This window comes from Procambarus clarkii, chromosome 65 (assembly GCF_040958095.1).
Source record: "Procambarus clarkii isolate CNS0578487 chromosome 65, FALCON_Pclarkii_2.0, whole genome shotgun sequence".
In the NCBI taxonomy this organism is placed as follows: domain Eukaryota; kingdom Metazoa; phylum Arthropoda; class Malacostraca; order Decapoda; family Cambaridae; genus Procambarus; species Procambarus clarkii.
The window spans coordinates 23,748,097-23,772,768 of NC_091214.1; the positions used below are offsets into that span (position 1 = coordinate 23,748,097).

Genomic DNA, 24,672 nt, shown 5'->3' on the forward strand with positions numbered 1-24,672 from the left:
ACATGAGTTTACTCTTGTAAACCCTTGGTGTGTGTGTGTGTGTATATATATATATATATATATATATATATAACCATCAAATGCATAATAAAGCACAAAATAGTGCATAATAAAGCACTATGCATAATAAATGCATAGTAACCATCAAATGCATAATAAAGCACAAAAAATAAAAAAGGAAGGGGGTGGTAGGAGAAAAGCACACAGAAACTGTATTGGAGGGGATCTAAACATTCCCTCTAATGCGTTATGCGTGGTTTCCTCCGAGGCTATGGGTCCCCCTTCTTCCAGCTAGAGGTGGTACTCCCTTCCTATATTATAAAAAAAAAAAAAAAAAAAAATATATATATATATATAACGAGAAGTGAGGTTCACCTTCTGGTGTATATATTATTAATAAGACTGCAAGGTAATATCAAATTTAATTTATAATACTGTTTAAATCAGTTTAATCTACTTTTATTATGATGGCTAGCATTTGCTACAGAAATTTAAGCTGGGGCTCGGTAGTACAGCTGGCTTCGTCCTTGACTCACAATCGGGAATCCCAGGTTCGGATCTCTGGTTGGGCAGAAATGGTTGGGCACATTCCCTTTCGCCTGGGTCAAGAACAGAAAATAAAATATAGAATGGGAAGCTGCAAACAGCGAGAGAAAACGATAAACAAGGCATAAAGGGAAGATCTAAATGGTTACCCCTCCCCCCTCCTGAAAAAAATACAAATAATCACGATAAAAACTATGATAAAAAAACATAAATAATAGAGGAAGGGAGAGAGAGCTAAGAAACTAGAAAGTCATGAAGATATCCATGCAAAAGGCAAGTTTAGCAGCCCCAGAGAAGAGGGAAGGAGAAAAGTGTACTACTGACCTACCCACTACGCCAAATTTTTTGTTAAGTCTCTATATACCAGTTTTTAAGCCCAGGAATTTTTGCCCGCGTGTTCTACATCTTGTCTGGGGGAGGAACGCAGAGAAAAGTGGAAAGGGTACAGTGTGTGTTTCCGAAGACACCTACTTGAGATCTATCACCCACGGGAAGATTATTTTGGTCATTATAAAAGCCTATATTGACCTAGAGAAAAAAAAGTGAGGCATACTTTTTGTAGCCTAGCGTAGTAGTATCTTTTTTTTTTTGTTAATTTAATATTTTTATTGAAGCTTCTGTTGGATTTGTATAATATATACATTTTATAGTAAAATATTTATAATATTTTTTTTTTTTTTTTTTTTTTTTTTTGAGATATATACAAGAGTTGTTACATTCTTGTACAGCCACTAGTACGCGTAGCGTTTCGGGCAGGTCCCTGGAATACGATCCCCTGCCGCGAAGAATCGTTTTTTCATCCAAGTACACATTTTACTGTTGCGTTAAACAGAGGCTACAGTTAAGGAATTGCGCCCAGTAAATCCTCCCCGGCCAGGATACGAACCCATGACATAGCGCTCGCGGAACGCCAGGCGAGTGTCTTACCACTACACCACGGAGACTGTGTCGATATTCTGGATGCAGTTTTTTCAATGCAGATCACGTCCGGCAGTTACCTTAATTGGGTCCGCCAGCTACCTTAATTGGGGCGCATCCCATCCTACCATCCTATATATATATATATATATATATATATATATATATATATATATATATATATATATATATAAAATATATATATATATACTGTGGAAAATCGGGTGGTTGGCACACTAGACACGACGAAGTCAACGACATCATTAAAAGAAGCCTTGCCTCTGCTCAGTGTCCAGCGGAGAGAGAGCCCCGCAACCTACTGAACCGTGACTCTGTTAGCTTTGCCGGCCGACCAGACGGAATCACACTGCGTCCGTGGAAGGGTGGCAGGCAGTTAGCATGGGACTATACTTGCGTATCCACCCTGGCAACGACATACATCACCCTCTCTGCCGGCACGGCAGGAGCCGCAGCGACACACAGAGAAAAACAAAAGTCAGTCAAGTACAGGCAATTAGATCAAAGGTACAATTTCGTTCCAATAGGGTCTGAGACCCTAGGCCCATGGGGTGAGAGTGCAAGAAGGTTTCTTAAGGATCTTGGTTCCAAGCTCATTGACACCACAAGAGACCCTAGAGCAGCAAGTTTTCTCTTTCAGCGCCTCAGTGTCGCGATCCAGAGGGGAAATGCCCGCTGCATCCTCGGTTCCTGCCCGGCGTCGGAGGAGTTCGAGGAAATCTACAGCCTCTAGGAAGCGAACTTTTTCTTGTGTCCTCTTAATGTTCATTTTTTGTATAAAATCAGATATGTAACTGTATAACCTTGCATAATAAAGTGTACATCATAATAAAAAAAAAAAAGGGGGTGGTAGGAGAAGTGAACACTCTTTCGTATTCAGAGTTAAATGTCAAGTTTTTCCCTGAGTGCTCTGTGTTCCCTTCTCTGAGGCTGTGGGTCCCTATAATTACACCAGTGGTGGTACCCCCCTATATATATATATATATATATATATATATATATATATATATATATATATATATATATATATATATATATATATATATATATATATATATATATATATATTATTAAATATGACCGAAAAAGTAAGATTAATAATTCTAACACGAATTTTCTCAATCTTTCGTACATTACGCTTCACTGTTGGAGGTAAATCAAAAATCACTTCTCCAAAATTCATTTTTATTTCTAGTCTGACGCGACACGGGCGCGTTTCGTAAAACTTATTACATTTTCAAAGACTTCACAAATACACAACTGATTAGAACTTACGTATCTCTGATTTTATATCTACATTTGAGTGAGGTGGGAGGGGTGATGTGGCATTAACACAAGACAGAACAAGAGGGGATATTACTAGGGTATTAAAAGTATCAACACAAGACAGAACAGAAACAATGGGTATAGAATAGAAGTGTTTGTAGAAAGCCTATTGGTCCATATTTCTTGATGCTTCTATATTGGAGCGGAGTCTTGAGGTGGGTAGAATATAGTTGTGCAATAATTGGCTGTTGATTGCTGGTGTTGACTTCTTGATGTGTAGTGCCTCGCAAACGTCAAGCCGCCTGCTATCGCTGTATCTATCGATGATTTCTGTGTTGTTTACTAGGATTTCTCTGGCGATGGTTTGGTTATGGGAAGAGATTATATGTTCCTTAATGGAGCCCTGTTGCTTATGCATCGTTAAACGCCTAGAAAGAGATGTTGTTGTCTTGCCTATATACTGGGTTTTTTGGAGCTTACAGTCCCCAAGTGGGCATTTGAAGGCATAGACGACGTTAGTCTCTTTTAAAGCGTTCTGTTTTGTGTCTGGAGAGTTTCTCATGAGTAGGCTGGCCGTTTTTCTGGTTTTATAGTAAATCGTCAGTACTTCAACACTCCGCTCCAATATAGAAGCATCAAGAAATATGGACCAATAGGCTTTCTACAAACACTTCTATTCAATACCCATTGTTTCTGTTCTGTCTTGTGTTGATACTTTTAATACCCTATTAATATCCCCTCTTGTTCTGTCTTGTGTTAATGCCACATCACCCCTCCCACCTCACTCAAATGTAGATATAAAATCAGAGATACGTAAGTTCTAATCAGTTGTGTATTTGTGAAGTCTTTGAAAATGTAATAAGTTTTACGAAACGCGCCCGTGTCGCGTCAGACTAGAAATAAAAATGAATTTTGGAGAAGTGATTTTTGATTTACCTCCAACAGTGAAGCGTAATGTACGAAAGATTGAGAAAATTCGTGTTAGAATTATTAATCTTACTTTTTCGGTCATATTTAATAATATATGTCTACAGGAAAGACTGCTACCAAAATATACTAATATATATATATATATATATATATATATATATATATATATATATATATATATATATATATATATATATATATCAGTCACACATACACACGAAGAGACAAAGGAGTGATGGCAAAAGACACTAAAGGAATAGCAACTTTATAAAAAAAATGAATTTTCATAGGAAAGTACAACGATCCATAGATTATATCTCGTATCGTCTTTTTATTCTTGTATGCATGAGTAATGTAATGTAATTATCAAAAGAAGGCAAGGTGTTCCAAGCCGGGAACGCTCTGTAGCACCGTATGCATGAGTAAATGTATTTTTATAATACACTATAATGTCTTCTCCTGAGGCCACTGATTATCTCAAGTCAGGTGGCGATTTACCTTTTTACTTATGATTTAGTCGAATTCTGAATTGCTGTAATCGTTATTCACTATAATTTGGCGGATTCACGACCATATTGCATATTGTATTGCACGACCACATTTGTAGTCTTACAATACGACTACAATATTGTGGTTATTGCATGTATGTATTTGTGTTAGCATAAATTAAAATCACAAGCTGGGCATCGTTGTATCTATGTACGGGCTATTCATGCCCATGCCACCCCTTGGTTGGCTTAATCTTCATCAATCATCAATCGTAGCATTGATGATTCGATTCATTCAGACTTGATGTGTGAAAGCCTCGCAGAAACACTGATTACGTCACAAGTCAAGTAGCCAAGCCATTCTTTTATGATTGTTATATCCTGCAATAATTAATTATCATTAACTTGATAAATTAAAATGGTTGAAAAGTCCACATTTTGGGCAGTTGAAAGTTGCAAGAGAATGTTATAATCGGGATTGGTGTGCTGTACACGGATATTATTAAGTAGTTGAGCATTTGACTGATCCCTTGCTGTGACTGGCTGTCAGGTGAATGTCAACAAAGAGTGTCTACCAATGAGATACAAGCTCGGGGAAGGGTTCCTTCAGCACAACACCCGGCCTTTATGGGCTGCTGTTCGCCTGTTGATAGTGCAATGTTCTGACAACAGATGGCATCAGCTGTATCTTACGGGTTGGCCTGTTGATAGTTTAATTTTATTCCAATAGATGGCATCAGCTGTACCTTATGGGCTGCTGCTAGCCCCACTGATGACGTCACAAGTCAAGTAGCCAAGCCATTCTTTTATTCCTGTATATCCTACAATAATTAATTATCATTAAACTGACACATTTAAATGGTTGAAAAGTCCACACTTTAGGTAGATTATAGTTGCAAGCGAATGTCATAAGAGGGGTTGGTGTGCTGTACACGGGAGATGTTATTATTAAGTGTTGGAGCATTTGGCTGATCCCTTGCTGTGATTGGCTGTCAGGGAATGTCAACAAAGAGTGTCTACCAATGAGATACAAGCTCGGGGAAGGGTTCCTTCAGCACAACACTCGGCCTTTATGGGCTGCTGTTCGCCTGTTGATAGTGCAATGTTTTGCCAATAGATGTCACCACCTGTATTTTACATGCTGTTTGTTAAGGGTGTAACTTAATGCCAACAGATGGCATCAGCTGTACCTTATGGGCTGCTGCTAACCTAACCTGTTGATAGTGCATTTTTATGCAGATAGATGGCACCAGCTGTATTATTTACCTCCTAATTCCTTTAAACTGATGACTAAACCCTATAGCTTATGATAAGGTTAAATATTAGATGCCCTGCTGTTATTTGGTAACAGCACACATTATTAACACATTCCTGAAGCTCTACATTTACTTTGTTCATTCTTGTGGATATCATCATATTGCAAACTTTTACAATCGGTTATTGAAGAAGACTTCTAATCACTTTGGGCGAGAATTTTCTAACAAATCTGCTTTAATACAAATAATAAATCCATGTAACTTGAATAATTAGTAATGCTTTATTCAGTTTAGACCGACTCAACGATGGCCTCTTGGGACCCATTCCTCAACGGAGTTCAAGTTCAAGTATGTTTATTGAGACAATAAAGAAATACATTTCAAAGGGATAGAGTAGCTTAGGCTATTTCTACCCCCTCTACTTCAAGTCCCTCAAGGGGCGCAGAAATTCAGTGAGTACAAATAGACAATTAACATTACAAGAATCCCATTTAACATTGCAGGTTAATAATAAACTCTCCTCAACGGAGAGTTGTAAACTATCTGAAAACCCAAAACTTGTTACAAGATGAGTTTGAATATCTGTTCCCAGAGGAGCAGAAAATGGGTCACGTCATTTTAAATTAATTTAATTTGCAACATTTTAATGTTAGACATTGATATTTTAAAGGCAGATATTTAACATTTGACTTTCAGAAACATTTCCTAATGTGAATAATCTACGTGGGACTGTGCAAGCTTGGATATAATCATGTTTCCCCCTTTATGGCTTTATCATTCTGGAAGAGTCCAGATATTCTTTAATACTTTTAATGTGATAATATTGATACTTTGTTTGGCTTAGGAGCACTAGAGCACATCTAGCTATAGATGTACAGTATTACAGGAACAACCGTGGAAATCTTCAAGAGGAAACTAGATTGTTTCCTCCAAGGAGTGCCGGACCAACCGGGCTGTGGTGGGTATGTGGGCCTGCGGGCCGCTCCAAGCAACAGCCTGGTGGACCAAACTCTCACAAGTCAAGCCTGGCCTCGGGCCGGGCTTGGGGAGTAGAACAACTCCCAGAACCCCATCAACCAGGTATATGTGGGCCTGCGGGCCGCTCCAAGCAACAGCCTGGTGGACCAAACTCTCACAAGTCAAGCCTGGCCTCGGGCCGGGCTTGGGGTGTAGAAGAACTCCCAGAACCCCATCAACCAGGTATATGTGGGCCTGCGGGCCGCTCCAAGCAACAGCCTGGTGGACCAAACTCTCACAAGTCAAGCCTGGCCTCGGGCCGGGCTTGGGGAGTAGATGAACTCCCAGAACCCCATCAACCAGGTATATGTGGGCCTGCGGGCCGCTCCCAGCAACAGCCTGGTGGACCAAACTCTCACAAGTCAAGCCTGGCCTCGGGCCGGGCTTGGGGAGTGGAAGAACTCCCAGAACCCCATCAACCAGGTATATGTGGGCCTGCGGGCCGCTCCAAGCAACAGCCTGGTGGACCAAACTCTCACAAGTCAAGCCTGGCCTCGGGCCGGGCTTGGGGAGTGGAAGAACTCCCAGAACCCCATCAACCAGGTATATGTGGGCCTGCGGGCCGCTCCAAGCAACAGCCTGGTGGACCAAACTCTCACAAGTCAAGCCTGGCCTCGGGCCGGGCTTGGGGAGTGGAAGAACTCCCAGAACCCCATCAACCAGGTATATGTGGGCCTGCGGGCCGCTCCAAGCAACAGCCTGGTGGACCAAACTCTCACAAGTCAAGCCTGGCCTCGGGCCGGGCTTGGGGAGTGGAAGAACTCCCAGAACCCCATCAACCAGGTATATGTGGGCCTGCGGGCCGCTCCAAGCAACAGCCTGGTGGACCAAACTCTCACAAGTCAAGCCTGGCCTCGGGCCGGGCTTGGGGAGTGGAAGAACTCCCAGAACCCCATCAACCAGGTAGCTATAACATAGACAAGGCAGCAAGTTAGCTACGCTTGTTTATTGAAGAAACCAGTTGTTTTTCGAGTAAGTTCCGTCGAGAACCCGGATGTTGAAACTCGAGATAAATAGTTATTGTCATCCAGAGAGGAGTTTCCAGCCTCTAGCCTGTACATAAGTATGACTTTGCTTTTGTTGAGGCTTGAGTAAAAAAGCTTTTTGCAAAGAAGTTCCAAAAGTTGGCAAGCCTAAAGTCTATTACCAAACTCACTATCTTAAATTTTTGATCATATATAACCTCAAAGCAATTTCCTTATGGCATTGCTTACGTTCAATACGTTGACCCGAGGTATCTAATTTGCATACGTCGAGTCAATAACAAAGGTTTCCAAATGAAATTCAGGTCGTTTTCACGAATGACAGCGCATAGAGTGCTTGTTAGCAGGAGTGTGTAAGGTGAGTCCCTTCATGCAAACTGCATCTATTCTCAAGAAGAAGTAAGGTGAGTAGTGTTGTGTCTATGTTGTTGTGTTGTTACTATACTATAATGTTGTGTTGATACCCGGCCGCCTGTCACCTACAGTGTTGTGGGCAAGACTCGTGTTGTTGTTATAGATTCAGCTACTCGGAACAAGTTCCAAGTAGCACGGGCTATGGTGAGCCCGTAACTTACCTGGCACAGGAGCGGGGCAAGTAGCACGGGCTATGGTGAGCCCGTAGTGGACTTACCTGGCACAGGAGCGGGGCAAGTAGCACGGGCTATGGTGAGCCCGTAGTGGACTTACCTGGCACAGGAGCGGGGCAAGTAGCACGGGCTATGGTGAGCCCGTAGTGGACTTACCTGGCACAGGAGCGGGGCAAGTAGCACGGGCTATGGTGAGCCCGTAGTGGACTTACCTGGCACAGGAGCGGGGCAAGTAGCACGGGCTATGGTGAGCCCGTAGTGGACTTACCTGGTACAGGAGCGGGGCAAGTAGCACGGGCTATGGTGAGCCCGTAGTGGACTTACCCGGCACAAGAGCAGGGCAAGTAGCACGGGCTATGGTGAGCCCGTTACTTACCTGGCACAGGAGCGGTGCTGTTGTAATTACCTAAGTGTAGTTACAGGATGAGAGCTACGCTCGTGGTGTCCCGTCTTCCCAGCACTCTTTGTCATATAACGCTTTAATTGTCATATTTATTCAATTCAATATTCATATTCAATTTTTGTCATATACACGGTTGTGCGTGCCGTGGAGTGCGAGTGGACAGGGCAAACACCCACTCGCTTGTCTACAAGGACAGTTTATTTGTTATATGTGTTGGGAAAAACTTTTGTCATTGCTTTACATTGTTGTCTGTATAATTGTTTTTATTATTGTTTTTTCCTCGATGTCGCTATCGAGTTGACTTAAAAGTTTGAAAGGCAAATTACGTTTTTTTGTATAATTATGTGTATCAATGCTGGGAATCTACACTTTTCCTTATTTTATTGATTATGGGACTTGTAGAGAAGCTACAAGCATTTTGTAAACTTTGTAGAGTACAAGTTCACAAGGGCCGTGATGAGGGTTCGAACCTACGCACGGGATTTTCCCAGATGCGCGCATCAAGTAGATTAAGTTTTGCTTCTCACTGTAGACCGCGGTCGTATCTTGACTGTTGTCCGCCATATTTAGATAAGACTATGTATATATATTCTAAATTAGTGGCGAGTACTCTATAAATCTAATTTAGGAGTTATAGAATGCATTAGATTCAAACTTCTAGAATATGCGCCAACCTTCGTATACAATTACAGCTTTTCCTTCCGCATTTGGCTGCGGCATTTTTCACAGATCTTGTGAAGGAGTGTTTTATTAGTTTTCACTCCTAATATGCTAATTGTTGGATTTTGTATTAAAGTTTCCTTGTCTAAGCCGGTCAGGAGCAGTCGGCCAAGCGGACAGCACGCGGGACTTGTGATCCTGTGGTCCTGGGTTCGATCCCAGGCACCGGCGAGAAACATTGGGCAGAGTTTCTTTCACCCTATGCCCCTGTTACCTAGCAGTAAAATAGGTACCTGGGTGTTAGTCAGCTGTCACGGGCTGCTTCCTTGGGGTGGAGGCCTGGTCGAGGACCGGGCCGCGGGGACACTAAAAAGCCCCGAAATCATCTCAAGATAATCTCAAGATAACCTCTAGTCTTACGACACAACCATATATTTGGCGCCTCTCTGAAACAGGCATCAGATGGGTTTTAATATAGCCTTGCATACACTCGTCTCTATGGTGTGTTCGCGGGAGAACTGATTACTAACATAAAAGATTAATAATATAATTGGAGAAATATTGATGTTTCTCCATTTTCTGATATGTAGTTTGGTCATCATAATATAAAATTTGTTTGGCGAAGTCAATAAAGAATTTTTTGTCAATTTTTCGCTCCATAAAGTTCATAAAGTTAATAAGTCTTTGAATCATAAAGACTCGACTCTCCTTTATGAGTCAAAGACTTTGACTCATAAAGTTCATATAGGACATTAGTTCATAAAGAAATTTTTATGAAAATATCCGTAAAATCAATAAAGAAATTTTTATGAAAATATCAGTAAAATCAATAAAGAAATTTTTATGAAAATATCAGTCATTTTTCTCCTCTTTCCTTGGAAAAGTGGACCCAACCTAGTTCTCAAACACGCTTGTCGGTTGATAGCAATCGATCACTCAGTATTTGCATGTGCTCATTTTTCCCAACTTTCGCTCTACATAATCTTCCTCAGAATATTAAGCACGATCCTGTCTCGCCAATCATATATAATCAAAGGTCGCTCCATCAATACTGGCAAGCTACCAGCTCACTCTCTAAGGAAGAATTCTGCCTATCTGAACCAGGCTATCAAATGAACACAAATTGTGTTCATTTTCACCATACCCCGAGAGTCGCAGGTGTCCAACATTGTCAATTATACACATGCTATACTCCTACACCCTCTATTAGTTCATCTACTACAACCATTCCTTGTAATAATGATCATTCCACCAAGCAAGAGGGACAAATGTGATAACGGATATCCTCTTGCATACACTCTATACAGATAACAAGAGGAAGCATGCAGTCCAAGCTTTCAACGAAACAAATTATTGATGTGTAAAAACTACAAAATATTCATAAATACTGTGAAAATAATATAAGGTGTACTATATAATTCGTACGTACTTATCTTTTAAATAAGCGCTCTGACTATAATTCACAACTTTAATACCTGGCAAAAGCCTCATATTGGCAAAACAAACAAAAAATGGATAATTTTTTGCTATCAAAGATGGCGGACGCACTCACGCCCAGGCAAAGTACTCCATTCTAACCTATTCATCTTTCTACACGTTTTCAGTCATGTTCATCGTTACTTCATGACTGATGTAATTGAATTACACTTGAGGGAGTAGTAAGTGCGTTCGGGTTACACCCGGGAGGTCCCGGGTTCGAATTCTGCTGCAGAGTAGGAGACTGATAAACGTTTTCTTCCACTTGATGCCTCTGTTCACCTAGCGGTATATAGATACCCGGGAAGTATTCAACTGTTGTGAGGTTGCATCATGGGAAAGTTCATTATTTGGTCTAGGACTAAGAGGATCTTGCTCAGCCTAATAGGCTTCCTCTTCCCGTGGTTGATATATTGGGAAACATACAAGTTAAGTTCACTAAAACCTAACCACCTGACCCAGCCAAAGTTACGAATAACTGTGTAATAATATTAAGTAATAACTAATGTACTAATATTAATACTATTTCTAAGCTGTCTAACATATGCATGCAGTTTAAAGAGTTTTCACATAAATAAATTCATTAATTATACTGAGACAAGAATTTAAGCAGTGGAGTCTATGGGAACTGGAATGTTAGTAACTGCACATACTGAAATGATGTAAAAGGTGTACTTTTAACTAGACAATAAAATTCGACATGAATTTTTGCACGGCACTAAAAATGCCGTTACGTACGAAGTGATCTGTATCTTCAGAATACCAATCGACTATTGTATATATATATATATTGATCGTATTATCTGGTATCAGTATATTTTGAAGAAATCCGGAAAACACAATCGTTTGACAATTTTATACTTCGGTCATTCAGTCATAAATATATATATAAGTACGCAGTCTGAAGAATTATCTCCAAGCGAACAAACATCACGTTAGTGTGATCTCTCTGTGTGAATTATTTCCAAGCTCTCTCTTAAAAAAAGTTTCGTATTCTTTTTGTATCCTACTTAGACAGTTAAGACTTTTTGTATTCTGTTGAGACGGTTAAGAAGGTACTTGGCACGGCTTTAAGTGCGCAATCTCTCAATTATTTTCAATTTGTAAGTATTTATCAAGTATTGTTTCACTACGGCCTCATCTTGGGTGAGGCTAGTGATATGGACCCGACTTACGTAGGCTGCTGTTTGGTCTTTGAATTCCCCTTCATACTTTGCTGGCATGAAGGGCACCTAGACCTCCTTGTACAGGTGGTAGCATCACTGCACCAGGTTGTACAGGTGGTAGCATCACTGTTGTAGGTTGTACAGGTGGTAGCATCACTGTTGTAGGTTGTACAGGTGGTAGCATTACTGCTGTAGGTTGTACAGGTGGTAGCATCACTGTTGTAGGTTGTACAGGTGGTAGCATCACTGTTGTAGGTTGTACAGGTGGTAGCATCACTGTTGTAGGTTGTACAGGTGGAAGCATCACTGCTGCAGGTGGTAGCATCACTGTTGTAGGTTGTACAGGTGGTAGCATTACTGCTGTAGGTTGTACAGGTGGTAGCATCACTGTTGTAGGTTGTACAGGTGGTAGCATCACTGTTGTAGGTTGTACAGGTGGTAGCATCACTGTTGTAGGTTGTACAGGTGGTAGCATCACTGCTGTAGGTTGTACAGGTGGTAGCATCACTGTTGTAGGTTGTACAGGTGGTAGCATCACTGTTGTAGGTTGTACAGGTGGTAGCATCACTGTTGTAGGTTGTACAGGTGGTAGCATCACTGTTGTAGGTTGTACAGGTGGTAGCATCACTGCTGTAGGTTGTACAGGTGGTAGCATCACTGTTGTAGGTTGTACAGGTGGTAGCATCACTGTTGTAGGTTGTACAGGTGGTAGCATCACTGTTGTAGGTTGTACAGGTGGTAGCATCACTGTTGTAGGTTGTACAGGTGGGAGCATCACTGTTGTAGGTTGTACAGGTGGTAGCATCACTATTGTAGGTTGTACAGGTGGTAGCATCACTGTTGTAGGTTGTACAGGTGGTAGCATCACTGCTGTAGGTTGTACAGGTGGGAGCATCACTGTTGTAGGTTGTACAGGTGGTAGCATCACTGTTGTAGGTTGTACAGGTGGTAGCATCACTGTTGCAGGTTGTACAGGTGGAAGCATCACTGTTGTAGGTTGTACAGGTGGGAGCATCACTGCTGCAGGTTGTACAGGTGGGAGCATCACTGCTGCAGGTTGTACAGGTGGGAGCATCACTGCTGCAGGTTGTACAGGTGGTAGCATCACTGTTGCAGGTTGTACAGGTGGTAGCATCACTGCTGCAGGTTGTACAGGTGGTAGCATCACTGTTGCAGGTTGTACAGGTGGGAGCATCACTGTTGTAGGTTGTACAGGTGGGAGCATCACTGCTGCAGGTTGTACAGATGGGAGCATCACTGTTGCAGGGTGTACAGGTGGGAGCATCACTGCTGCAGGTTGTACAGGTGGTAGCATCACTGCTGCAGGGTGTACAGGTGGTAGCATCACTGTTGCAGGTTGTACAGGTGGGAGCATCACTGCTGCAGGTTGTACAGGTGGTAGCATCACTGCTGCAGGTTGTACAGGTGGGAGCATCACTGTTGTAGGTTGTACAGGTGGTAGCATCACTGTTGCAGGTTGTACAGGTGGGAGCATCACTGTTGTAGGGTGTACAGGTGGAAGCATCACTGCTGCAGGTTGTACAGGTGGGAGCATCACTGTTGTAGGTTGTACAGGTGGAAGCATCACTGCTGCAGGTTGTACAGGTGGTAGCATCACTGTTGTAGGGTGTACAGGTGGTAGCATCACTGTTGTAGGGTGTACAGGTGGAAGCATCACTGCTGCAGGTTGTACAGGTGGTAGCATCACTGTTGTAGGGTGTACAGGTGGAAGCATCACTGCACCAGGGTGTACAGGTGGTAGCATCACTGCAGAAAGTTGGTCTAGAAACGAGACGCCGTATTACCCACGCCTTTGGATCTTATTCCTGAAATATTCTCATACGGCGTACAAAGGTTGCTTCATTGAAGATGGATATAAATTTTCAAGTATTAGGAAAGTCAAACAGTGTACAGTGTCTTAACACGCCGAGGTCTCGGCATAGGTATCCAGATGATGCTAGAGAGAAACAGGTTTCTAGGCTAGTAGGTCGTGATGGGTATAGTAGCTAGGCTTGTACCCTCCAGGAGCTTTCGACAGATGGAGTCCCTTGATTAACAGTTTCAACCAATTGGGTTCCTAATCTGACAACCTTGGCTTTCAAGAAGGCAGAGAAAGCCCTCGTGTTCCTTTGGAATTTGGGCACCAGCCTAGTGCTTGGCCGCATGGTTTCGGGCTTGTGTAAGCCACTTGTCGGCCTGCTAGTGGCTTTACAAGATTGTAATTATTATGCTATGTATCCTCACAATCCCAATGTACCTTCTTGTATATATATAAATAAAATACTTAAGGATTATATTTATATATATACATCCTTTATTTATATATATAAATCCTCTTATAGAGCATTTTGGACTGGTTAGAATAGCGACGGCAGGGTGGTGAAGGGGAATAGATAGCTAGATAGATATATAGATCTATCTTGAGGTTATTTCGGGGCTTTAGTGTCTCTGCGGCCCGGTCCTCGACCAGGCCTCCACCCCCAGGAAGCAGCCCGTGACAGCTGACTAACTCCCAGGTACCTATTTTACTGCTAGGTAACAGGGGCATAGGGTGAAAGAAACTATGCCCATTGTTTCTTTCCGGCTCCCGGGATCGAACCCGGGACCACAGGATCACGCGTCCAGTGTTCTGTCCGTTTAGCCACGGGCTGAGATAGATAAATTAGATAGATAGATAGACAGAGAGAGAGAGATAGAGAGAGAAAGTGTGTGTGTGTATGTTAAAGAAAGAATGAGTTAGAGAAACAAAGAGTTAGAGAAAGAGCAAGTAAGAGAGAGTGAGTGTTTGTTAAAGAGTTTGTAAAGGGAGGGGAAGTTAATGGAGGAGACATAATGTTTTATTGTGAAGTTCAGGTAAGGTTAGGGGGGAGGGGAGGGGAGGGGAGGGAGGTGGCTGAGTGAGAGTGAATGTAATACGTGTTGAGGGAGAGTGAAGATAGAGGCAGAGAGTGAGTGGATAGAGAGGATGATGATGGATAGTGATCGTCCCTGGGGGAGAGGGGGGATAGATACTGAGGGAGAGTGAAGGCAGGGAGTGGATAGAGAGAGGATGATGATGGATAGTAGTCGTCCATGTGGGAGGGAAGAGAGAGAGAGAGGAAGGGATGGACACTGAGGGAGAGTGAGAAGGTCCAGCCGGTGTGTGACCCACAAGCCTCAGTTACCTGGCTGGTGCCGCGGTGGACGGGTGTATATCGCGCGCGCTCCTCCCACAAACACACACACACACAAACACACACTCGCCGTTCCAGTTGCATTGCTACACGCTCTCATAGACCTGACTTTTAGCTGATTTTTCTCATAAGACGGAGAGACTTATTTCCCCATGACGGAGGCTCTGTGAAGAGGTGAGTAATGTGTCTTTGGTATATTCTGGTGAGGGATTTATTTAATCCTGTTTTTTTCCGTGTTTTAAATTGTAATCGATGTGGGGTAGGATTTCGCTTGGCTCAAGTCTTGACTCTCTCCACCTGGGGGCCTCAGACAGGCTGCTACACTCTTTCCTACTCATATATTAGCCTCTTTGGCATCATTCTGTACCGTACTGTGATGTATCATCATTTTGTACCGTACTGTGCCATTATTCTGTACCGTACCGTACTGTGTCATTCTGTACCGTACTGTGATGTATCATCATTTTGTACCGTACTGTGCCATTATTCTGTACCGTACCGTACTGTGTCATTCTGTACCGTACTGTACTGTATCATCATTTTGTACCGTACTGTGTCATCATTCTGTACCGTACTGTACTGTATCATTCTGTACCGTACTGTATCATCATTCTGCCCCGTATGAATGTGAAGATTTCTTTCACGTCGAAATTGACAACGCCACAAAATTTGCTGGGGTAATTGTCCCTTTAATAATCCATACTCCATGTTTTATAATGTGATTTTTATGCAATAGTGTTGGGCGACTGATGGACCTGTTTCGTCCCCATGATTGACGGAGGTCACCGCTGTCTATTGACGGGAATAGAATTAGTCAAAGCAAATATTGAGGCTATGACTCGATCAGGCAAGGTGTGTGAGGCATTCTTCAGCTGCCTTGAGCACGTGAAACTTGTTCTGTCCGGCAGCGTGGGTTTGTGGTACTGCACTGCCAGGCAGCGTGGGTTTGTGGTACTGCACTGCCTGGCAGCGTGGGTTTGTGGTACTGCACTGCCAGGCAGCGTGGGTTTGTGGTACTGTACTGCCTGGCAGCGTGGGTTTGTGGTACTGTACTGCCAGGCAGCGTGGGTTTGTGGTACTGTACTGCCAGGCAGCGTGGGTTTGTGGTACTGTACTGCCAGGCAGCGTGGGTTTGTGGTACTGCACTGCCAGGCAGCGTGGGTTTGTGGTACTGTACTGCCAGGCAGCGTGGGTTTGTGGTACTGTACTGCCAGGCAGCGTGGGTTTGTGGTACTGCACTGCATGGCAGCGTGGGTTTGTGGTACTGCACTGCCTGGCAGCGTGGGTTTGTGGTACTGCACTGCCTGGCAGCGTGGGTTTGTGGTACTGCACTGCCTGGCAGCGTGGGTTTGTGGTACTGCACTGCCTGGTAGCGTGGGTTTGTGGTGCTGCACTGCCAGGCAGCGTGGGTTTGTGGTACTGCACTGTCCGGCAGCGTGGGTTTGTGGTACTGCACTGCCTGGCAGCGTGGGTTTGTGGTACTACACTGCCAGGCAGCGTGGGTTTGTGGTACTGCACTGCCAGGCATGTGTGTCATGTGTCATACACGTGTGTTTTGTCAGGGTGTTGTGTCACCTGCCATATGGCATGTTTAATCTGCCAAGTAGATTTTGTCAATTGTGTTGCACAACAACTGCATTGTCAAGCGAAGCTATGACGGTTGTGTCACATGTCGTACGACACCTGCACTGCTAAGTGAAACTATGGCGGTTGTGTCACATGTCGTACGACACCTGCACTGCTAAGTGAAACTATGGCGGTTGTGTCACATGTCGTACGACACCTGCACTGCTAAGAGAAGCTATGGCGGCTGTGTACACACATGTACGACACCTGTAGTGGCCTGGCAGATCTGTCGATGTGCCACATACTGTACGATATCTGCACTGCCAGATGTTTGTGTCACATGTCGTACTCCACCTGTGCTGCCAGGCATATCTGTTGACCAGGCAGGTAGTCTCGGATATTTATTCACTCTTGACACACATGGCAGTCAGCTAGTTGCAAGAACCATGCGCGCGCATGTTTGTTTTATCTCCCAATCGTTCGGATACTTAGCCATGTCCGGTTAAACAAAAATTAAAATAATTTATCCAAATTAGCTTCCTGACTCCCTGAGCCCATTATGTGTCTCTGTAACCCTTTCCACTACCGCCCACAAGATGGGTATGGGGTGCATAATAAATGAACTAAACTAACTGACTTCAAAGTCTTGTGAGTTGAAATATAAAGGCAGGTTATTAGTATACAAGTTTTATAATTCAATTCAGGTAAGCTAGGCAACTTTCTAGCAATTTTGGTGAGGAACTTTGCATTTAACTAGATAATAGGCTGTTCAGAACATTTGGAATTTTTCGTGAAACTGTTAAATATCTTGTGTATGTAAAAGGGGTAAAGATCCTTGCTAAAAAGTCATGTTGGCCATCCTATAGGTAGAAATATGCAGTCATCGTTGATATAGTATAATTCCTTCCTTCTGAAGATGTATTAATATACGAAAGTACTTAAGGAGATTGTTGTTTCAATTCTTCCTCCGTCGTCTGACACTGTCACATTTTTCATCACGTGTTAATTTTCGTGATTTACACACATATAGTATAATGTATAAAGAAAAGATTACCCCTATGGAAGTGGGGAAGTGGACCCCTAGTCGGTGTTGCTAGGTTGTTCAGCGCGTGTAATAGTTAAGGACTAAAATTATTATTGAAGAATATCAAAATTATGTAAATTCCCATTTAATTTTCCGCCATTTACACCAATACACGCTACACGGGTGGTTTAAGATTACGATGTTATCTACAGCCCAGTAAGTTCGCTTGACTTCCTGGGGCTATATTCACGAAAGCACTTACGCAAGCACTTGCGAACGTGTACATCTTTCCTCAATCTTTGACGGCTTTGGTTACATTTATTAAACAGCTTACAAGCATGAAAACTTTCCATTCAACTGTTGTTATTGTTATAAACAGCCTCCTGGTGCTTCGGAGCTCATTAACTGTTTAATAATTGTAAACAAAGCCACCAAAGATGGAGAAAAGATGTTCAGGTTCGTAAGTGCTTTCGTGAATCTGGCCCCTGGATACGGGGGCTCTCTTATAGCCGTGGCTCTAGTGGTTGTGAGACGAGATATCATCATCCGGAACTTTTTGACGACTTCAGCTTGATGGTACGTAATCAGAGGAGCCATACCTTACCTTACCTTGAGGTGATTCCGGGGCTCAGCGACCCCGCGACCCGGTCGTCGACCAGGCCTCCTCGTTGCTGGCCATAGGTCACTACTGCTGATGATACTTTAACGGTTGGAATTTTGGGGCTTTTGGACCTGACGGCCGACCCTTGAAGCACATCTAGGTGAGCGCACGTACACACACCCAAATAAAACTCCATATGGCCACATTGTTACCTATCATATTTGTTCTATTGACCAGACCACACACTAGAAAATGAAGGGACGACGACGTTTCGATCCGTCCTGGACCATTCTCAAGTCGATTGTGATCATTCTCACAATGGACTTGAGAATGGTCCAGGACGGACCTAAACGTCGTCGTCCCTTTACCTTCTAGTGTGTGGTCTGGTCAACATACTTCAGCCACGTTATTGTGACTTCTCGCCTGCATATTTGTTTATTAATCAAGTGTCGAGCAAAGTTGCATCCCTCGCCCCTCATGGCCCAGCTCCTCGTCCTTACCAAGTGAGTTTGTTCCTGACTCTCAACTTCGCTGGCCCATGACCCCTCTCCTGATAATACTTGATCCCGTGTATTTAACTGGTCGACCACTTCTGCCACTTTTCCTGCTCGAGCATTTTCCTTCTCTCTCCTCAGCCAGGGCTGAGGAGAGACTCTCCTACGACCAAGAGGAGAGCCTCAAGACTCGCCTCTTGGTGGTCATAAAAGTATTTATGTGTACGTCTGATACCATACTACTTGTGTAAAGGTGGAAATGTATATGTTTATCTCTCAGAATGTTCGGTAATATGTTTATTGTTTGTGATGTGTGTCTATGTATGTATTAACACGATGTACTGAACGGGGTGAGAATAGCTTGAACTACCTCATCCCTTTGTGTGGATTTTACATCAATAAACTTATTTCAATTTCAATTCAATAACAACTTAATTTTAGGCCCTTTCTAAATTGTGTTACACGCTGCCTATTGATTCATTGCATTTCCCACTATTGTATTTCCATTGTATTTATAAACTTCAGCACTGAGGCTCAAAATAATCACTTCCGTGTATATTTTTCTAAATTTATTTGAGGACTAGTGGCCGCGATGAAGTTAGGAAGCCGGCGGTTTGTCAAAGTCCCCCCCCCCCCATTTGTCTTGATTTTATTGAACTGGATTTTGAAATTCGACACATGTACATATTTTTTAGCATTATATGCCACACCATAAAGATTATTTTTGACCTGTCTTTAATTAAGTCCACCAGATTTTCAAAAGTACATTTTAGTGTCTAATTTCATTTTCAGCGAATAACATTCGATTATATTTTGCTAATTTCAATTGGGTTTATCGCTAATCTTAGCTGCTCGACTTTCCATGTAGCTTTCTATTTTCTGACCAGTTTCCGATTGGTCATTATCGTAAAATACTAATTATAGTTAATGTTAAGGAACATTTTCAATAGTGATGATAGATAGTTGTTCGGGGTTATGCTTAAGGACCTTTGTCAACCTTTGGAAGGTCATTAAGGCCGGTATTATTACGCGTTTAAATGGGGAAAATCGGAATTAATCTACAATTGAGATTGACGAGTATAACTGGCCGGCCTCGTACGGTGTTCAAGAGAGCACCAAAGCATACCTGATCAACCAGGCTGTGACTTATACGTCAGGCTGCGAGCAGCAGCGTCCAACAGCCTGGTTGACCAGACGACCAATAGGGAGGCCTGGTCGGAGACCGGGCCGCGGGGCTGTTGATCCCCGGAAGCTACACAAGGTAGGTAGACGTGAATTTGTCTTATAAAGAATTTTCGATCATTCCTGGGAGTTAGCCACCGAGTATCGGATTGAAATGTTTCAATAAGATTTAGTATATTTATTAATTTGTAATAAAATCTATGTAAATGGAGCTGCGTTAAATTTGATGATGGGATTAAGAAACATTGTCACAACCATTTGAGCTCGACGGTAGAGCGACGGTCTCGCGTCATGCAGGTCGGTGTTCAATCCCAGACCGTCCACAATTGGTTGGGCACCATTCCTTCCCTCTCTCCCTCCCCCCTGGTCCTAAATCCTTATATCCTGATCCCTTCCAAGGGATATAGTCGTAAAGGCTTGGCGATTCATGCTTATACTTCCATTCCATTCCTCGACATTGTCCAGGACTTAAGTGTAGTAAGTGTAGATACACTGAGAATCAAAGTACACCTTTGTGTTTAAGTCCTGTTTGTCAGCAATGTTTATTAAATAAAAGTGCCTTTATTAGCGTTTGATTTGTTTAAAATGTCGCTGTTTTGATTTAAAGGGTTTAAATAATTATAAGTGGCCACCTCTTACAAGTGGATTGTTCGTATTTGATCTAATTCACAAATGGACATGCATTCTTAATTTGTAGCACTTTTGTTTAATGACATTTTCTTGGTATAGATAGAGAAGACAGGCAGGGAGGTGAGGCAAAAATCAGAGATAATTGATTGAAATTGAAATTGAAATAAGTTTATTGAGGTAAAATACACACAAAGAGATGAGGTAGCTCAAGCTATTCTCACCCCGTTCAGTACATCGTGTTAATACATACATAGACACACATCACAAACAATAAACATATTACCGAACATTCTGAGAGATAAACATATACATTTCCTCCTACTACACTAACTGGTGGTTTGTTTGGGTGGTGGAGCTTTCTCTCTTACGGTGTGTGGGAGTATTATCTGTACCAGAAATATCATTATATTTTATATAGATGCGAGTTATATATTGATTGAAACTTTAGAGGTTTCAAACATTTGAAAGTTTTCATTGTTGAAAGCTGCGGTGTGGTATAGTGGATATATACCCAACGAGAAGCTTAGTGATATTGTGGTATGCTGAGCATATCTGGAGTATACCTGGAGTGGATTCTGGGTGTTCTTCAACTCCCGAGCCCGGCCTCGATTTGTGATAACTTGGACCAACAGGCTGTTCCTTGGAGCGGCCCTGTAGGTTCACATGTCCACTACAGCCTGGTTGGTCCGGTACTTCTGGCAAGAACCTCTCCAAGGGGTTCTTGAATACATCCACCTTTGTTCCAGCAATATTTCTAATGGTTGCTGGGAAGGTGTTGAACACCTGTGGACCTCTGATGTTCAGTGTTCTCTCATTGTGCCTATGGCACCTCTACTTCTCATTTGTTCCATTCTGCATTTTCCTTCCGTACCTTTCGTTCCAGTATGTTGTTATTCTACTGTTCAAATTTGGGACCTGGCCTTCAATTATCTTCCATGTATATATTATTTGATACCTTTCTCGTCTCTTTTCCAGAGAGTACATTTTGAGAGCTTTGAGACGGTCCCAATAATTTATATGTTTTATCATTTCTTTGCGTGCCGTATATGTTCTCTGTATTCCCTCTAATTCAGAGATCTCGCCTGCTCTGAAAGGGGAAGTGAGTACCGAGCAATACTCAAGACGAGACAGCACCAGTGATTTAAAACGTATTAACATTGTTGTGGGGTGTCTGGATTTGTACGTTCTCATAATCTACCATTTTCCTGGCCGCCGCTATATTTGCTAGGTTATGTTCACTAAATGTCAGGTCGTCAGACATCATAATTCCCAGATCTTTTACATGTTGCTTTCCTTCTATGAGTATGTCTGATTGTGTCTTGTACCCTGTGTTTCGTTTAAGTTCCTCGTTTCCACCATACCTCAGTACCTGGAACTTGTCACCGTTAAACATCATGTTATTTTCAGTTGAAAATATCTTCATCTGAAGGAAGCATTCTTTTTCGGTAACTTGTAAGAGAGAGAATGTTAGTGTGTGGGTGTTAGAAAGTCTTCCTTCCCTCCTCTTATCTCCCACCCCCACTTCCTCCCCTACCCATCCCCCCCCACCTTCCCCCTCCCCACCTCTTCTACACATTACTCAGAAGGTGTACGTGTGAAGCATGACATACTAGGCTAGACAAACCGGGAGATCGTAGGGTCCCACTGCTGAAGAACTTCCTATGTCATTACACATGGGAAGGACGCTTCTGGTGCTTCATTCTTATAGGTGCTGCTGTAGTTTGTTGTGCACCCCATACTTATACTGGGAGTGGTAGTTTATTGTGCACCCCATACTTATACTGGGAGTGGTAGTGTGTTGTGCACCCCATACTTATACTGGGAGTGGTAGTGTGTTGTGCACCCCATACTTATACTGGGAGTGGTAGTGTGTTGTGCACCCCATACTTATACTGGGAGTGGTAGTTTGTTGTGCACCCCATACTTATACTGTGAGTGGTAGTTTGTTGTGCACCCCATACTTATACTGGGAGTGGTAGTTTATTGTGCACTCCATACTTATACTGGGAGTGGTAGTGTGTTGTGCACCCCATACTTATACTGGGAGTGGTAGTGTGTTATGCACCCCATACTTATACTGGGAGTGGTAGTGTGTTATGCACCCCATACTTATACTGGGAGTGGTAGTTTGTTGTGCACCCCATACTTATACTGGGAGTGGTAGTTTATTGTGCACCCCATACTTATACTGGCAGTGGTGGTTTGTTGTGCACCCCATACTCATCCTGTGAGTGGTAGTGTGTTGTGCACCCCATACTCATCCTGTGAGTGGTAGTGTGTTGTGTACCCCATACTCATCCTGTGAGTGGTAGTGTGTTGTGTACCCCATACTCATCCTGTGAGTGGTAGTGTGTTGTGTACCCCATACTCATCCTGTGAGTGGTAGTGTGTTGTGTACCCCATACTCATCCTGTGAGTGGTAGTGTGTTGTGCACCCCATACTCATCCTGTGAGTGGTAGTGTGTTGTGTACCCCATACTCATCCTGTGAGTGGTAGTGTGTTGTGTACCCCATACTCATCCTGTGAGTGGTAGTGTGTTGTGTACCCCATACTCATCCTGTGAGTGGTAGTGTGTTGTGTACCCCATACTCATCCTGTGAGTGGTAGTGTGTTGTGTACCCCATACTCATCCTGTGAGTGGTAGTGTGTTGTGTACCCCATACTCATCCTGTGAGTGGTAGTGTGTTGTGTACCCCATACTCATCCTGTGAGTGGTAGTGTGTTGTGTACCCCATACTCATCCTGTGAGTGGTAGTGTGTTGTGTACCCCATACTCATCCTGTGAGTGGTAGTGTGTTGTGTACCCCATACTCATCCTGTGAGTGGTAGTGTGTTGTGTACCCCATACTCATCCTGTGAGTGGTAGTGTGTTGTGTACCCCATACTCATCCTGTGAGTGGTAGTGTGTTGTGTACCCCATACTCATCCTGTGAGTGGTAGTGTGTTGTGTACCCCATACTCATCCTGTGAGTGGTAGTGTGTTGTGTACCCCATACTCATCCTGTGAGTGGTAGTGTGTTGTGTACCCCATACTCATCCTGTGAGTGGTAGTGTGTTGTGTACCCCATACTCATCCTGTGAGTGGTAGTGTGTTGTGTACCCCATACTCATCCTGTGAGTGGTAGTGTGTTGTGTACCCCATACTCATCCTGTGAGTGGTAGTGTGTTGTGTACCCCATACTCATCCTGTGAGTGGTAGCGCAAAAAGGATTACTTACAGCTCTAAACGTCTTAATCAGACTTTATTGGGTGTTATTCAAACTTGTTAGTTTCAGTGTACACATCAAATCAAACTTGAGATTCACGGAAATAAGACTTCCGTTTATATTGTAATTGTTATATATAAGAATTTTAACATTGTTTATTTGATTTGAATAGTTTTCCAAGTAGTTGGTATGATATTTTAACACGGGATATCTAGAGTAAATATTTCCTTGTATATGTTGAATCGCCTGTAATGTACATAGTTTATAATTTCTTCACGAATATTATTTTATCCACGAGAAGTAAAATGTTGATATATTGCAAAGATTTCAACATTATTTTCATAATTTTAGTTTTATTCACTTTTTCCTACACTCTATTTGTACAATTCTTTATTATTGTTTTAACCCTAAAAGGGGTACCACCTCTAATGCAAGTGTAGGGACCCATAGCCTCGGAGAAGAAAATAAAGGGTACTCAGAGAAGACCTTGTGGATTTATATCTTTATTTATATAATTATATAACTTCTTTATTTATATAATTATACAAATTTTAAAGTAGGCGTTGTTATCCATATCCGGCTTCAGAGATAAGCATTTTGCCTTCTGAGTGTAGGCCTAAAATATTTAGACTTAATATTGAGTATAAAGAGTCGAAGATGATTAAGGTATCTAGGCGTATAACAAGCGTGTTCAATGCTAATGATCTTTACGAGATTATAAAGCAGTTCAGCACGCCAGGTGGATAATTAATTTTAGAGTGGCATTCTTCTCACTTAGGCTGCCGTTGGCCTGCCGTTGGGCTCTCGTTGGGCTGCCATAGGCTGCCGTTGGCCTGCCGTTGGGCTCTCGTTGGGCTGCCATAGGCTGCCGTTGGACTGCTATAGGCTGCCGTTGGACTGCCATAGGCTGCCGTTGGACTGCCATAGGCTGCCGTTGGACTGCCATAGGCTGCCGTTGGACTGCCATAGGCTGCCGTTGGACTGCCATAGGCTGCCGTTGGACTGCCATAGGCTGCCGTTGGACTGCCATAGGCTGCCGTTGGACTGCCATAGGCTGCCGTTGGACTGCCGTTGGCCTGCC

At 42.9% G+C, this 24,672-nt stretch overlaps 2 protein-coding genes across 2 annotated transcripts in view; one reads left to right on the forward strand and one right to left on the reverse strand.

Annotated features, from left to right (window-relative positions):
- Positions 1–4,913: 4,913 nt before the first annotated feature.
- On the reverse strand, positions 4,914–15,595 carry LOC123771219 (mucin-22-like). Its single transcript, XM_069309732.1, has 3 exons — positions 15,483–15,595; positions 11,761–13,496; positions 4,914–4,987 (listed from the first exon to the last, which is right to left on the reverse strand). The coding sequence occupies exons 1-3, from the start codon at positions 15,593–15,595 to the stop codon at positions 4,914–4,916; spliced, it is 1,923 nt and encodes a 640-aa protein (XP_069165833.1).
- Positions 14,892–24,672, forward strand: part of LOC123771043 (uncharacterized) — a 70,293-nt gene continuing 60,512 nt past the window's right edge. Inside the window, exon 1 of the mRNA XM_045763315.2 lies at positions 14,892–15,061. The gene's annotated coding sequence lies outside the window, so the exon portion shown is untranslated. The remainder of the gene's footprint in view (positions 15,062–24,672) is intronic.